Source organism: Branchiostoma floridae, chromosome 3 (assembly GCF_000003815.2).
Source record: "Branchiostoma floridae strain S238N-H82 chromosome 3, Bfl_VNyyK, whole genome shotgun sequence".
Lineage (NCBI taxonomy): Eukaryota > Metazoa > Chordata > Leptocardii > Amphioxiformes > Branchiostomatidae > Branchiostoma > Branchiostoma floridae.
Window position 1 is genome coordinate 29060943 of NC_049981.1, and position 17596 is coordinate 29078538.

At 41.5% G+C, this 17596-nt stretch overlaps 1 protein-coding gene and 1 long non-coding RNA gene across 5 annotated transcripts in view; one reads left to right on the forward strand and one right to left on the reverse strand.

Annotated features, from left to right (window-relative positions):
* LOC118412349 (protein inturned-like) overlaps positions 1–17596 on the forward strand; it is a 42623-nt gene that overhangs the window by 14954 nt on the left and 10073 nt on the right. For 3 of the 4 annotated variants that reach the window (XM_035815151.1, XM_035815152.1, XM_035815153.1), the window contains 6 exons: positions 7051–7508; positions 8176–8261; positions 11434–11640; positions 14262–14377; positions 15378–15545; positions 16033–16207. In XM_035815151.1, coding sequence (XP_035671044.1) covers positions 7051–7508; positions 8176–8261; positions 11434–11640; positions 14262–14377; positions 15378–15545; positions 16033–16207 — 1210 coding nt within the window. Of the gene's footprint in view, positions 1–7050; positions 7509–8175; positions 8262–9283; positions 10120–11433; positions 11641–14261; positions 14378–15377; positions 15546–16032; positions 16208–17596 lie in introns of those variants that run through there. The other variant, XM_035815154.1, reaches the window with a different exon arrangement.
* On the reverse strand, positions 2–11580 carry LOC118412387. Its single transcript, XR_004830761.1, has 4 exons — positions 11445–11580; positions 9187–9256; positions 8136–8253; positions 2–476 (listed from the first exon to the last, which is right to left on the reverse strand). It is a non-coding gene; the product is annotated as an uncharacterized LOC118412387 (long non-coding RNA).

Genomic DNA, 17596 nt, shown 5'->3' on the forward strand with positions numbered 1-17596 from the left:
TTATAGGTACCCTGTGTATGTGTGTTCTGTTGTAACCTGTATTTGACATGAATGTGATCTGTTGTCAACATTGTCTAACTCATTGACTAACATTACAAGATTGTCTTTTTCCTGCAACTATTTTACTTTGGAGTCATTGAAATCAAGTTTTTAAGCTGCTTTCTGCTTTGGTGTTAGAGATGCACCACGTACGATATATCATTTGTTTTTTGTAATGTAAAATTTGATTTGCATTGCTATCTTGTATCTCATTGCTCTGTTTAGTATGTTTTTTGAATGCTGTTGAAGATTTTGTTGCTGCACATCTACTTGTACCCTTTTGTGTTTCACTAATCAGTTAATCAACTTAATGCATTTCTCCAGCACTGATGTACGTACATATGTGCTTAAGGCTAGGTTGCTTTGTTGTGGTGTACTGACAATACATGTAGATACATTCTTGTGACATTGAGTCTTTGGTGTCCAGTTCCAGCTACCTGTAGAAAGAGAAAAGGTTAAATGAAAACATATACATATACAAGGCATCTACATGATAAAAGGATACATGCATATGAATAAAGCACCCTCAGCACTAGCACTGGTTATGAAGTAGTATCAAATTAGTGACTGCGATACTATTACCTGAATTACATGTAAGATTTATCTTTCACTGGGACTTCAGTGGAAGACTCGCCAGTCTTTTAACACAAGCAGTATGTCAACATTTTTTCTTTGTTGCTCAAACTCAAAGGTTGAGATGTTAATGTGTAAGATCATCCGAAACTTCCACAGTGTACATGCAAGGAGGTTATATCACATGTGATATAACCTCCTTGGTACATGTGAGATGTGTAAGTTCCTTGTGTTTGATGGGAATACACACTACAGGTAGTTATGAACAGAAGTCATAGCAAACTTGAAACAGAAGTAGCCAAAAGAGTTTTGGAGTGTGTTTGGTTCACACACAAGGCCTTCAGGAGGGTCGAGGTTCAACAGTTTGTTTACCTACGCTGTGTTTCTTAGCGACTAGTCGTAAATTTGTGCATGATTTACATATCTACTCTTGACATTCAGCCGGAGGAGGAACAACATACGTGTAAGTGTGGAGAGTGGGAGGGGTGCGGGTGGTTAGGAGTGTTTGCAGTTGCCGGGCCTTTTGAGCATGTGACGCCACCATAACTGAGTTTTGATTGAGGTGCTTATTGACACAGGTGATAGGCACACAGTAATGGGTAACACTTTGTTTGTGAACACCCTGGGGAACTCACTCTCATCAAGAAATGTCAAATGCAAGCTAGTAGTACACAAAACCTTCCCACAATGATGGCACAGTATTTCAGTCAGAGTAGTTAAGTCACTAATGTCACAACATAATTCTCATTTCTGCGTCTCTTACGATAATCTAGAATCAAAGTCAAGGTATGGATGTAATTATCTGCGGTATTAGGATTTTATCGTCATGGACTCAGGTGGAAGGATTAGTTTGTGATTAATCTGTTTGTACAGATTGTGCCGCAGATGTTCGCATTAGAGGTTTAATGAAATATCCGTCTCAGGTCTTGGCATTGGAGATATTTTTCGTCTCAGACTTCTTGTATCCGGATTGGACATTCTTGCTCTGTTTGGTAGAACTGAAGTACTTGCTCAAGTTGGAATTTTAATTAGCATCTTGTCAGAACCTAAGTCTTGGTGTCTTAGAGTTGATAATGTGCTAACTTAACGGTGGTCAATATATCATAAGGTAAATGCCCCAACCGGTGCAATGGCCGAGTGGGTAGAGTGTTCGCCTTGCATTTGGTAGGTCGTGAGTTCGATCCCCGGCCGAGTCATACCAAAGACTCTAAAAATGGTACATGCTGTTTTCTCTGCTTAGCACTCAGCACTAATGAGGAAGAGTATGGAAGTTAAACACACATCACTACCAGCAGACCAGCCCCCTGATGTAGTGACTTGCACAAATGTGTGGCCCAAGGGCTTCGAAGTGGAGATGGGCGCCACCCCTACGCATCTGTAGATGTATGGGCAAACTTTAAATGTCCCACCTCTTATGATGCAGTGTACAAAATACTTTTCTGAGTCAGGTTCCACAGTGTGCAACCTGGGGCAAAAACTAGGTTGCACAACTGAATTTCAAGTTGCACCACCTATAATTCACTAATTTCTGAAAAAAAGGTACAATACATACATGTTTGGCTGATATGAAATGGAGCTGCCTCTGTCCATTTATTTCTTCCAAGTAGATTGAGAACAAAATCCAGTTCTGAGGCTCAAAATCTAAGTTGCACCCTGTGCAACCTGAGTTTAGAAGTAAGTTGCACCAAGCAAAAAGTGGTTGCATTTTTTTGCAATGTGCATGTGTGCAAGTGGGTATTTTGCACGCTGTATGGCTTATCTTATTTATTTATTTATTTGTATCAGGCCCATGGCCCATAAAAACAGACACAGAACAAAGATTTACAAAGCTACACTTACAAATACTTTACATAATGTCGCCAGAATGTGCTGTGGCAAAAGCCGTCCGAGTGTACAAGCACTCTAATTATATCATTGTCAGACGACAGCAGGCGTGTTACAAATGAGTAGGTGACCTTGCGGCGCCTTGCGTCAAACATGTCGGTCCGGTTATTCACAAACAACCAACTAGTACTTGTATGCCTGCCGACCGAAAAGAGCAGTTTCATTGCGCTGTGGTAAGCCACTCGTAGCTTGGAGATCGTACTCACGCTGTAATTACTCCAGATTTGGGCACAATACATCGGGGAGCAATACGCTGAGAACAACTCACTTTTTACCGCCGCTGAGCAGTAACGAAACCGGCGGAGGAGTGAATTTGCCCGAGAATAAAAGCCTCTGACGTGAGCTCGGATTGCTGCGTCATCCGAAAGATCAGGGGTAATTATATACCCAAGATATGTGGTAGAAGAGGCATACTTTAAGGCGGTACCGTACAGCATCAGCGGCGGCAAAGGCATACTCATGCGGAAGCGGCGACACGGAAAGTACATACATAGTGTTTTCGATTCATTAAACAACATGTCAATATCCGCTCCAGATAGCTCACAAATACTAATCAGTCTCTGCAACGCTTTAACAGACGGACAGACGAGGCAAATGTCATCCGCGTACATCAAGTGGTTGACTAAGGTGTCCCCAACATAGCAACCGACTCCAGACCTCAGTAGCTCGGTACTCAAATCGGATACATACACATTGAACAAGATTGGTGACAATATGCTGCCTTGAGGCAAACCATTCATAGCAGTAAATGTATCCGAGAGGGTGTGGCCCCAACGGACACAGAATGACAACGTACTATACCACACGACCAGGAATCTAACTAGGTACATCGGAACTCCTCGATCCATAAGTTTTTTAAACAATGTCCAGTGGTTTACACGGTCAAACGCTTTGGATGCGTCCAGAAAACATGCAAATACAGGAGAGCCCCTTTGTCGATAATACTGAATAATTTCTTTGAGGGCAAATATACATAGATCAGTTCCATGTTTCTTCTTAAATCCGAACTGGTTGCTCGGGGAGCATAGGAAATCGTCAAGGTATGTCAATAGTACAGATTCGATGACTTTTAACAAGGGACTGGCAATTGCAATCGGACGATAACTGTCCTTGTTCGAAGCATTACAGCTGGGCTTCTTCAATACAGGGACAAGTACAACGTTCAGAATGCTAGGTGGCACATAGGCGTGTCTAAGCATAGAGGAAATTAAAATTGAAAGCAGAACGGGTAGTTGGGGCCCGGCGTTCTTAAGATGCTCAGCTGAAATGCCCTGCACGTCACTAGCCTTCCCATTGGATAAGTCATTGATAGCATCACATACCTCTCCTACTGTTACCGTGGGTACATCGCTAACATCAGATTCCATTGCATGCATAACAGATGGTTTGTGATTAGCGGAATTAACCGAATTAAACAAGGAACTGTAGTAGTTTCTCCACATATTGGCAATATCTGTAGCCCCCGTGTAACCATCAACCGTGTTGGGAAGATTTGGCTTGGAGCGGTTTTGCGAACGCAGAGCATTCCAAAAACTCTTGCAACCCCCCTGATGAAGATGCATGGCAAGCGCGTCCGCTCTAGACTGGGCCTCAGAGCGGCGACACTGCCTCAGTAACAGCTTAAATTTCGCCCTTGTTTTACGCATGATATTCCAGACCGCTCCATGCCTAGGACGGCCCAACTGCCGCCAGAGAAGGAAAGCATCTCGGGCGGCTTGATGGGCCTCCTTGACAACGGCGTTCCAGCCGGGTACAGAGTAAGGGGAGGATCGTTTCTTATAAGGGAGAGAAGCGGAGGCGGCGGCAAGAAGAGTGTTTATTATCTGGTTGGAAAGGTGAAGGATGGCATTCTTATGAGTATCATTATCACAGTTAGGGTTGTTACAGTAGAGAACGTCATCGGGGATGAAGATATTAGATAGGAGTGTATTAGAGTAGGTTTGGTAGCGAAGCAGATCGGCTGGAGTTGCGCGTTCCCAATTAACATACATATCCATTTTGCTGTACTACATTGTGGGTTGAAAGAGACAATTAGGCCACATCAATTTAGTTCCTTGGTTTACAGGCATTTGAAAGGTAAGATTAAGTAAGTGGACTATACAAGGGCTCGGTGTATATGTCACAGGAGAGATGTCGATCCAGTAGAATCGTCGATTCTCCTAGGAGAGATCTCGATCGGAGCTGGTCCTAGGGCCAACTCCGATCGGGGTCTGTCCTAGGAGAATCAACGATTCTACTAGTACTAGTATAGATTGCGATCGGGGTCTCTCCTAGGGCCAACTCCGATCCAAACTCAAAGGATGCTAAGATATTGGAAACAGACTGCGATCGGGATCTCTCCTAGGAGAATCGGCGATGAATGTCCACATGTAAAACTGTATACTGTGGTACAGGTTTTCTCCAGCTACATTTGTAAATTTGTAGGTTGATTTGTTGACTTCGTAAAATAGCAAAAAAAATTGTAAAAAAAGAAAAAAAAAAAACAGACCCTATGTACATTTAGTTATTGTCAGATCTAGATATTGACTTTTTCAGTATTGATTATTTTTTGTTTAACTTGTCTAGTGTGTAAGCCTAAAAACATGCTAACCCCCTTTGGCTCTTGACCTATGACATTCAAGGTCATAATTTGCTTATGTAACCCTCATTCGTTGAGTTCCCTTTTATTTTTCCTGTTTTTTATGGCCAATTTACTATTTTGATACATTTATTGTTTTGTGATTGTGTATTATGGGCTATCTTTGACGGTTCGAGTAGAGTAGAGGAGGAACCACCTAAAACTTCTTTTTGCAGTTGACTAAAACTAAAAGAGAGTAAATGAAAACTAAATGAATAGACCCTAAGTGACTCCTTGCCACCTTGCAAGTGTAGAGAGTTTAATATTAGTTATGCTGTAGCTAGTTTAGAATGCAGGTTTGACAGTCCTACAAATTCACTTGTCACAATTGAACGTTACAAATCATATTCACACATATACACATGTGCATGTATCACATTCAGAGATTTGCCCAGTGCTCTTCCTATCGTTTGATAGAAATTTGTTACTAATGTTCACATAAGATAACCACACTCATTGTAGTTTGTCATATGCAGTCTTTGGAGTGAGCTATTAATCTGGAAACTTTTGGTTTGTCTCATCTGCTAATAATTCAATAAACTGCAAAAAAAAACTATTTGTAATGAATTGCTACTATTTTACGGGATTGTCTCAAATGTTAAGTCAATTTACATTTTGAGACCCTCCTTGTCCCTTCTGCCATGAAATAAACCACAGTAAAAGTATATAAGGGCTTAGAAAAATTAAATAATATCGAAAAGATCATGACCACCGCATCATGAGATATGAAAACCTTAAATTTTGCTAATACATAGATTACTATGAAATTAAAAAGCGGCTACTAGTAGGAAGTCCATACTCAAATTTGTCCTTTTTTTGCCGATACTTATCCACATACTTGATCCATCCATAGTTTCTCGAGTAATATTGTCCTCACACCCTGAACCAAATCTTGCCTGTCCATCGTAGTGAACCAACTATCCAACCACCAAACATCAAACAGCACAGAAAACATAGCATTCAGAAGAAGGTTATGAAATTATGGTAGTCATATTTAAAGTAATATTTCAGAGTTAGAGAACAATTGTTTGACACTTGTTTTGCTGGTTTTACTGTACCTAAAAACAAACACCATTAAGGTGAATAACAGCAAGTGTTGCATCACATCATGATGTCATTGTTCCAGACCAAAGTACATTATCATCTCCTTAACCCTGACACCTGGCAGGTCATATATAACTTCGCCCTTTATTATAGCACCGACAAATGTGCTATGTCAGGACTGATGTCTGTAGAAGGAGCTCGTTGGTTGTCCCGCCAAGAGTAGCACCACTTCAACTTTCATTAAAATCCAATATGCCACTATCAACTTCAGGCTGTTTGATATAGGGCTTAAAACACCATTCAATCATCCTCTTAAATGTATAGTGATTGCTGTTTTTGCCCAGCTTAGCAATCCTTAATGGCACTTAAGCCCCTCGTCTTTGATGTACGATAAGAAACTTGTTTTTTAAGGCAGGACCGTTTTATTAGCATCCTTGCTGGTAGAAAGTTTGCTAACAAGTTAGCAGAATTAAGAGGGGAGTTTTTTTGTGCTGTTGTGTAGTCCTTAGTCTCTCTCAAGCAGGCTTGCAAAGAGATTTATGTGACGTTTTCTAGAAAGGGAAGGTTTGACATTCTAAAAAAGCAATGCGTCGTCGAAAGGTCAGCATCATGTATGGGAACAGTGGCCAGCCACCACCAGGGCGAAGGATGTCGCTGCAGGAACCAATATATTTCCCACGGCAAGCCAGCAACGCTGGCGTACGGCGCATCAGTTTCACCGGGCGGAGAACCAGCCTTCCGACCGTCATTCAGGAGAGCAGCACCGAGAACCTTTTCCGTGAGGGTAGCCTGTGTAGTGTAGAAAGTAGCTGGAAAGAGAGCTCAGTGAGCTCACACAGAGCGAGTGTGGTCAGTCTGGATGGTGCTAACAGTGTGTCTGTCTCTACTTGCAGTAGTCTCCCTCCAGTATGGGCAGACAAGGTACAGCCAGACGGCTCCCTCTTTTACTTGGAGCAGTACAGTGGCGGCAAGGAACTCAACGGGGAAGTACAGTCTCCGCCCAATGGGAAAGCACCTAACGGCCACGTACAACCAGAAAAGAAGGAAACCACTAAGGAAAGCGGAATCAGCCGCATACGCGGACTGCTCAAGAAGCGGACTGGAAAGAACAAAGACAGCACAGACAGCGGACAGTCAGAGAACAGCATGGCGCTGTACGAAGTCAAGTTGAAGGTTGACCCAACCAAGCTGCAGAAGGAAGCAACACTAGAAACACTGTTGGGGATCGTTCCTAAACCGATCGTAAGAAACGCCGGTGACGCCGTAACGGGGAACTCCCGGATGAGACAGATCCTCCTACAGACCCTACTACCTGATGGTCCGGCCATTAAAGCTACCCAGCTCAGAATAGGTAAGTTCACACGGCTATCCAATTATCTCTTATCTGGTATTTAGCATATATGTATTATATGGTTTATGGTTGCTAGGTTTATCTGCTATCCCGCTGTGACTGTCTTGTGAATGACCACTAGCTGCATGTGCAGGGAAACCTATTGTTGATTCGTAGATAAAGGTAGCAAAGTCCAGATTATTAGAGTTATGGGATACTTTGTTCATGTCAACAAGCATGCCAAACTCTTTGAAGCTATGTTAAGTTTAGGTACAAAATGTAGAGGCAATTTAAGTTTGCAAAGATGTACGTATAGAAACGATCTAAAGTATGGCAATCAATCAATCAATCAATCATTCAGGGAAATTAAAAACTCCATTTGGTTTAGCTTACAGTCTTTTATGTTCAAAAATTAACAAAAAGAAATTAAGTCCATACCCTTTTGTTCTTAAATTTGCAAATGGGTCCAAAATTTTGTCATGCTTGAAAAGGCAAGAACAGCATTGTGTTTGAAGTAAATGTTGGACTGATGAGACCTAAAAATGATGGAAGAAGCAGAAACAGGTGAAATAAGCTAATAAAAACCCTGATTATTTGCTTTAGCCTTTTACAAGTGTGATGTCATGTGCAAACGGTTGTTCCACTGACCTTGTAATTTTAAAATTGTACACGGTCTGTTTGCCCATAGGTGACTGTCTGGTAGCTGTGAATGACTTCAATGTTAACATGGACAACATCAATCAGCTCCTGTCTGCCATTGTCACACCTATGGAGGTAAATATAAACACTGGTTACATGAAGTTATAGCCCTTTTCTTGATCAACTGCGTGCAGTCACCATAAGAATAGACCGCTTCATTGCCTTGCCCACCTTGGTTAAAACATGGTACACAAAGCAAAATGTAGGAATTCAAGAATGCAAACAATTTGCAGCCACTCTCTCATTAGTCATTGGCTTAACTGCTAATTTGGAAGGATCGGTGTAATAAGTTGGACATCTATGGTAAGTAGGGTTGCACTGTTTGGCATAACTGCAAGGGGGCTCTCAACAGCCAGGCATTTGTCATGATGGTGCAGTTCACAAACAGTATGACAGGAAGCATTGCTGCACTGTCCCACAAAGAGAGGAGGGAGACAACTTTACACAGACATACATGTACATATGAGCGATAGAACAAAGTGATCAAATTCCGGCTAAAATTTGAATACGTGTGATGCAGTATACAGACTTTGACTAATTCAATTATGTTTTTCTTATGTGATTATAGATTATACTGGTAACTTAATGAACTTAGTTTCTGCTGTTTTAAAACTACCAGAAATGCCCAACAGAGAAAGGCATATACATAGATGTTGAAAGGTACTAACTAACTTATTTTAGTAAATCTTGAAGTTTTGTGATAGCTAAAAATGCCAGATTTGCTGTAGGGGACTGACGATAAGATTAGGAAATTAACTAGTCTTGGCCTTCAGATCATATTGTATTATATATGATGTACATTTGACATAGTGTTCCTAATGGGAGTAATCTTTTTGCTATATTTTGTCACCAAATAAAATATCAGTCTTTGGAGGTGTCGTCTCCATAGGCATTTCATTTGATAAAACCATTGACCATAACTCAAGTCTCAACTATTAAAACAGGACAAAAATGGTTTAATTGGGTGCTTTTTGCCTGAACAAAATGAATACTTCCTTACCTTTTGTCTGCCTGTCGCAGATGCCACTGTTAGATATTGCACAACTTCCTTTAGCGCTCACATTTGAAGCCTGTAAATGTAAGGATTGTGACAATGAATGAAAAGTCTCCTCTTTCCATGCCTCTATATATAGAGGGACATGTCCCAGTTCAGTCAGTCTGCTGATGATAGTCAAAAAGATACTGGTCGGTAGAACGGGGCCTGCAGTGTCGTGTTCCCACGTACCGCCCCAGACATAACGCATATCGTTCTGCGACCAAGTTTGGATAAACATCCTGGCAACATGTCATGCCATGCACGGGGGAGGATGAAAGGATTTTGTTATACAGATGCAGTGTCAGCAAACAAAATGTGCCCCAAAACTACTCAGCTGTGTTTTCTCTACAAGTATGCCAATCACATCTGAAAATATATAAAACCTTAACAAAACAAAAAGAAGACATATATATGTGACAGATCTTTTCAGCGACCATGCAATATCATATGATTTAGGGCAAACAGTTTTTTTTAAGCTCGAGGTTGAATGGCTTCTGTTTACAGTTAAGTTTATGGGAAGTGTTTTCCTGGCATGAAAAAATGTTACAAAGGGGTAAGTCTATGGGATTGGGATGATCCAAGGCGTAGCAGGCGGCCGCACACCCTCAGGCACCCATGCATGTCCTGAACAGTCACGCCCACGACTGCCTGTGATTTGCATGTATTACGACTCAAGTTTCCCCCACTGTCAGGCAGTAGAGAAGAGAGGTGTGTGTGTGACCATCACACCTCGGCTATGCCAGGAATGGACGGGAGAAACGCATCACTTTTCCTTAGCTAGGTTTGGGAAACAGTTCGGAACATTGGTTAGGAGAGAGAACCATGGAGTGTGGAAGTCAGGAAAAGGCACACAATCATACCAACGGGTTGTACTTCCAGAAGAGGAAGAAGTCACAGGTAAGCCTTGTCACTGACCCATTGTTGAACTCAGTTCAGTCATTTGTCGGGAATTTCCTCTCAGCTATAACTATCAGCAGTGCAGGTGGTAGGAAAACTGTTGGAGGGTTGGAGTTGGTTCTGTTTTCATGTGGAAAATGACAGAGCTCTAGAGGATGATACGGGTAGTTGCTCGCTGTGCCTGCTTTCCTTCGTGAAAGCCGGGGAGAGTTATCTCCTAACCCCAACACAAAGGGCGTGCTTGACCCAATGAGTCGTTCGTGTTCACAGTCGAACGAGCAGATATTAGGGAGCCCACTCTACCCCACAGAGAGTAAATTTGCTGAATGGTCTATGTAGCCCCAGTCATTCAAAACAAGTGCCACTCTCTATTCAGTAGGCTGTTAGTGAAGCCTTGTTTGCAGCAGTGCTCCTGGGTTGTGCCCATTGATGGAGTGTAATTGCCCACTGATTATGCCCCTTTCACGGCCTGTGTTACCGTGTAGGGCGTCTGACAGGTCCAACCAATGGCCGCATTGTTCCGACAGAAAAGTGCACTTGTCGTGGAGACATCTGTTGTCATACCGCTCTGTGGGGTTGACAGGTAACAGGTGTCTCAATGTCAGCACGCATGTTCATTGTTCATTACAACAGGAAATGTCAGGAATGTACAAACAGGGTAATTTTTTTTGCAGTAATTAAGTCATTATATCATAAATATGAGAGTTTAATGTTAGATTATGTCATAAATGACCATCTAAACCCACTTTTAAGCTATCATAGCTACCCCTAGTTGAAGCAGCTTAATCTCTTTTACTAGTTTTAGGATAATATTTTTTTGAGTTGGCAATAATGACATTGACTTTTTTTAAACAGTTATATTAGGCTATATGTAACATTGACTAATACTGTATGTAGGGTTAGAGTTTTCAATGATTATGACTGAATGAGTAAGAATTAAATTACCGGGTAAACCGTGCTAAAATTTGCAATGAAAGACTTCCCCTTTCCTTGACAACACGTTCACTTTGGCTGAAACATCGCACTAGAATTGCTTAATTTGTGAACACCCAACTTGAATAAACCTACTTTAGCGTATATGATATATATTGCCTAAGCCTGTTCAAATACAACAAAACAGGATTAACAACTAAGTCATTCCAGAATTTTGTCAAGATTTAGACTGTGACATGTATTATCATGCTGTGACATACTTAGTCAAGTAAAAACATGCCTGTGACTTATTAAGACAATGATTACATATCCCGTGAGTGGCCTTTATTGACAAGTTTGTCAGTTCTGTCGACAGTCGGTGACATCTTCCCATTTCCACAGGTCAAGCTTACCATGGAGCCCGTTCCCGAGCCGTGGGAGCCGCCCGAACCTCCGCCGTTCGTGAAAGAACCCGCCAGACCCAGCGAACTGGTGAAACTGGTGAGCGGCCAGGACCTCTCGACATACCACCACCTGCTGGAGAAGATCCCGCATATCGTCATGTACCTGACGATGGGCAGTGACTCCAACAACACCCACAAGGAGGAGGTACGGTCCACCTCAGTACTGCATCTTTTCCCTAAGCAAGTCGTGCTGTTTAAAGATATTGTGGCAGCTTCTTTAAGGTCTTTAACGGCAGTTTGATAAAGTTGTATCCTTGCCTGAGTGATAGGGTTTGTGACAATGGGAACAATCCCCGTGGCAGTCCACACTGCCTGCCCATTTTGTCCTTTGTAAAGACAGGGCGACACGTAAACATGCTGCGGTCTCCGACAGAAAACATCACATCAAAGCACCCTGGTCAGGCCTCTGCAAACAGCGCATTTCTAACATTCTGTTGCTATGACGACCATTGAGGATGGGAGACAATGCTCTGTTTGTCACATAGCCCCGTGATAACCACCCAGAACGTTCCAGACGTTGCTTTTACAAAGTGCGTCAATTCCTAAAACTAATTTGGACAATTGGACTTCATTTGGGTTATTGATGTAAGTTTTCATTACCCTGCGTTTTGTATGAACTTTCAAAAGTGATTTCTAGAAATCTCCTTATTACAAAACAGCCATAGCAATAGTTACTTAAAGAAAAAATTGAACATAAGGAGTTTGCCTTTGTGTGCATTGGCCTTGAGTACAAATTGAATTATTTGCCTATCTATGGTTCTTGTATGTTGCTTCAAAGGAACCATTGGAAGATAAAGTACTGTGATATCTAATGTATGTACATGTACTAGGACATTTGTATGAGAGACTATACAAATTTTACTACTTACCTCTGGTACAGTGTATTGTCTTAAAAGACATATCTTTTCTTGATAAACAAAACCTTTATACAGGAAAAAAAATCATGGATATTGCAAGTAGTTTTAAAAGATAGTGTCAGAAAAAGTCCAATGAGTTTGAAGGACCCCAAAGAGCTTTACAGTATTCTGTCAGTTTGTCTGTCTGTCTAAGAAATCTAACATTGTTCTTTGGAACTTTAGGTAACTTGAAACATGATATACATGGAACCAAGTTCAAATAATCGTGAAAAAAAGGCCCCTCAAGTCAGGTGGATCACAAATGGACATTCAAGCAATTTGTTGTAGACAATGTCAACTGTTCAAAGTAAGTTATTTTAAAGATCAAATGCAATACAAAGAAAACAGTGGTTATGTGCTCATCAAGCAGTAAGAGTCATGTTTCTGTCACTGTAATCAAATTTGTCTGTCACAAAAGAGCAATCTCTGCCTTTCTGTAAAGGAATTAGAAACTGAAAAGAAATGCATCAACATACTGGACAAGTCAGCCTTTTAATGAGTTCTGTATTCTATGCTTTTTTTTGTGGTCAACTATACTATATAACTTATATGTATAGCACAGAAAAGTTCAGATTTTCAAACCAAAATCATGAAAGAAATTTCAGTCTTTCTTTTTATACCTGATAATGTTACTCATGTTGACAATAAAATGCATTTGCACTTAAAAAAACGCGTTCAGAAATATTATGGCATTTGTAGTGGCATGGAAAGATTTGTTAAGACCTTGGTTCCTGGACGTCATAGTGCCTGATTTGTAGGATCCGTGCCCAGCTTTCTATGGAAGGGGATAATCTTCTGGAGAAGTGTGTGGTGTTTGGGGAACAGATTAGATGGTTTGAGTTTCGGCTGGCAACATATCCAGGATTTGCAGGCAGGAGTTCTGGCTAATGCCCTGAACACACACTTGGGGTTACAGTCCCCACTACATTCTTTACTGATCACCTCCTGCACTAAACAAGTATCTCCAGAGACAAATAGCATGGAACAGATCAAATAGCCTGTTTTCATAACAGCTTATACAGAAAATTTAGGGACTCAGGTGTTTATGCCATTCCTATAGTATAAAGGGCCTATCTGTACAGGGCAAGCTGAGAGAGTCAGTGACTCTGAATACTTGGATCATCAATCATCAAGTACTTTTGAGTTTGGAATGGTCTGTCTTGTACTTTGGTCATTCATGGACAAAATTACACCTACAAAAACATCAAATAAATTGTGTCATCAATCTGCAACGTGATAGACTTCAATTGCAATTGAGTATTGTCAATCTATGTAGTATACAATGTACTTTGGCAATCTTAACAAACTTTTGCTAAGCATACTCCCTCATTTAGTCTCATAACAGCTGTATCTGTATCTATTTTTTTTTGTGGTTTCTCCTGTCGATTGGCCAGATGAGGAGGCAGACAGGCTATTTGCCTGTTTGCCTGACCTGCACATGACTTTTTATGGTGAAGGAGGGGTGTGCAATTCCTTCTCCACCCTCTCGTCTACTGGAGCACTAAGTCTCACGGGCAACTGTATGCAACGTGTGAGGCGGCTCCAGCAGATGCAGCTTGTATCTGTATCTATATAGCCAATATAACTCCCCTTCGGTGTAACACAGCTGTTATCATATGATTGTCCTGCCTTTTGACAAACCTTTCATTGAGTCATAGACCTGAAGGGTGTCCTTATAACTAATATAAGATCATGTCTATGTGGCCTGACGTTACACCTGGTGTGCTGTACTGACATGGTGCTACCTCACCTTAGCCTGGTTACCAAACCCCAGCCCGATCTCAAGTATCTATCGTGCAGGGAAACACGAAAAGATATATTTTGAGGTTGGGGTATGGTATCCAGGCTAACCTCACCTGTGTGTTAACAGGAGATCCTGTACAGCTATCCTGATGGAGAGGCCTCCAGGAGGTTACGGAACATCCGAGGCATGTTCATCACTATAGGAGACATCCTGCAGAATGTCACAGGCACAAGAGTCAAGAGGTAAGGTTGTCGACTGATCCCAAAGCTCTGTCAAAACATAGAAAGGCAAAATGAATACAGTGGAAGCCGCTTAATTGCACACCCAATTTACCTGCGAATCCCGTGCAATTATCTGGCGTGTGCGATAATGCGAAGTAACCCAGTTGGACCGCACCGCCACGGGATTTTGGGATTCCGTGCAATTGACCGAAGTGTGTGTTTATCCGACGTGCAATTAACTGGCTTCCACTGTACATGTAAATCCAAATACTTGATTGACATGTAGCTGCTCTCTCATTGGTCAAACCATTAATTGCCATGCTATAATTGGTTAAAGTAATTGTGAGGGACAGTCATAATATCGGTCTTATTATAATATAAGGGTGTTTACACTCATGTGGCTATGATGTAAGTGCCATGCGTGATGGTTGAACCTGGATGTTGACACTGAATGTGAATACTGTAATTAAAGTAACATGATTATTAACTAAGGATAAGCAATCATCCACTGGAAATTGAAGCTGGTAGATATAACCGAACTCCCCCTGATAATAGATTTTGTATATTTTGCGATAAGAGTTTCATGTATGTAGAAAACGAAGTGCACTTTGTCCTAGAGTGTTCGCTGTACAAAGATCTGCGAAATGCATTCGCTAATGCTACACATATAGATAAAAAATATGCGCACCTGACGAAGGAAGATCTGTTCAAATACCTTATGTCATCATCTAACTACGATATACTGGAAAAACTCTGTAAGCTCGTCCACGCATGTTTTAAGAAGAGAGAAGAAGCATGTAAACTGTAATATATATGTATAGCTTTCCGATTACTTACTATGTACCAAACTGACTGCATTTAGCCCCAATGGGGCATGAATATGCAATAAACTTCATTGTCATTGTCATTATAACATGATACAATGGCAACTTTATATGATACATGATAGTATCATGTGAGATTATAAAATTAATATGGAGTTCGGTCAATTTTAATGTTGTTTTCAATTTGTTATTTTCAGTTCAACCCTCGTTGTTGACAAACAACACATTCATATCGGCTACTGGAAGAAAGGGGAACACTTGCTGGTGTTGGGGTTACCTGGGGACAAAGTCAAGGTTGAGCAGCTCAACCACATGGTCTCCGACGTCGTCCGTTTCCTGACTGTTATCTATGGCTCAATAGAGAGGTAGGGAAAAAAAGACATCTACATGTGTGACATCTTCATGCATTATTGATACAGTCAAACAGGGAGTCTGTGTAACACAAACTCCGCTGTCCAGGGCTGTAACTGGCCCCTCCCCACGGGGGCCGGCGGATGTTTGGCGGGCTTCTATAAGCGTTATTTAATCAGGCTAAAGCGTAAAATGGCAGATTCAACAATGAAGATTAACAACATGGCCTCCCAAACAAATTAAAGAAGGAAAGAAATGAAATGCTGCAGACAGCATCAGTGTTTTTGAGACAGCCACCAAACTGTACTCTCCAAGCAGAGGTTAGGCTCCAGCTGTTTTTTATCGTTTTTTTAGTCGTTTTTATCGGGCTTTCTATTTTGTGAGCCTGGACACAACGAAAAAAAATGACAAAATAGAAAGCCCGATAAAAAAACGATAAAAAACAGCCGGAGCCTAACCGCTGCTTGGAGAGTACCAAACTGTACCTGTTCTTCGTTCCAGTGCCTTTTCAACAACAGGGAACATCAGCCAGCTGGACCACTTCTTCTCCCTGCTGTTCAAGAGAGTGCTGCTAGGGGGCCTGATGTCCTCCAGTCTCCAGCCAGACGACAACAGTTCAGCGGTGATGGACACCATCATGGCAGTCCCAACACTGCACATACCTGAGGACATTAAGGTACGCTGGATGATAATTTACTCTCCAGGCTAGTAAGTACATTTATATCATACCTGTGACGCGAAAACGTTTGATACGGGTGTTCCGGACCGACTGATAACTTTCCGTACGGCCCGGGCTTATCACACGGGCTCCATTCGAATAAATCAAACTGTTTCGAGTGGGCCGAGTACGGCGCCATCGAAAGTTCGAATACCTGGTTCGGACGTTGGAACATTACTGTTGCAACGCTTTTTTTTCGAGGGCACCAAACTTCTGGCGCATTTCGCATCAAAACATGCGTTTTCTCAGGTGGGTATGACATAAATAAAATACAACACGGTGTATTCCGCATCACCCTCAGTCTCCGCCCTCCCGCGGGTCGGATCACCCTCCGGCCTTCGGGCGATCCGGAATACACCGTGTTGTATTCTATATGCATCGGAATGAACAACTTTGGTTACAGGAGGAATAAACAAATGTGTACATAACATGGTGCAAGTGTACAGTGTACATATGTGTTTTGAACAGCATTGGCAAAAGCACAAGCTGCATTTGGAAAGGTACTGATTTGGTAAGGGCCATTTCACACAAGGCGGACCCTCATGCATTTATGCTAAGATGGATGGCTGAATGCTACTTTTCACAAGTTGACGAGAGCTTATTGTACCCTCTGCATCTGTAACTGAGTAAAGCAGTCTATTATGATGACAGTTGTGTTTGTGGTAAATGTTAGTTGATATTTGCATGTAGACAGTTTAAAATCATGTTGTTGCATTGTTTGATTTTAAGGGTAGATTTAATTGAAACATTTGCTAATTTTAAGGACATTTTGTACATGTACATCTGCATGTATGCTATTACATTTTAGTTCAGAAGCTGAGACAGAGACCCTCATGTAGGACTTCTACTGTTAGGGATTATTCTAGATTTGCTGAATAGCTTATCTCTTCAAACAGGAGTGGCTCCAGATATCCCACAAACGCGCTGAACTGTCCAACTGTTCAGTCTGTTATCCTAAGTAATAGATCCTCGAAAACCCCTCAAGAATCCCCTTCACTAAAATGGCCAAAGCTCTGTTGTACAAGATAAACATTTGTGAAGTAGGGAGGGAAAGGTTATGATCCTACAAGGTGTTGTAAGGACTGTGGCTCTGTTAGGGGTTAAATCACTCCTGACATTGGTGTGGACTTTGCAGACATGAATGAGCCTGACCTCTGACACTGCTAGCTCACAGTGTAATAAGCACTGTGCTTTTCGTATTTGAAGAACTGTTTTGAGATCTCAACTTTTGCAGGATGCTTTCAAAGTAGCTTAAAGAAACAAATGAAAGATATCATTTAGTAAAAAAAAAAAACAGAAAAGGGAGTGTTTTTCTTAAGTTGTTGTTTAAATGTGCCACCAGTTTCA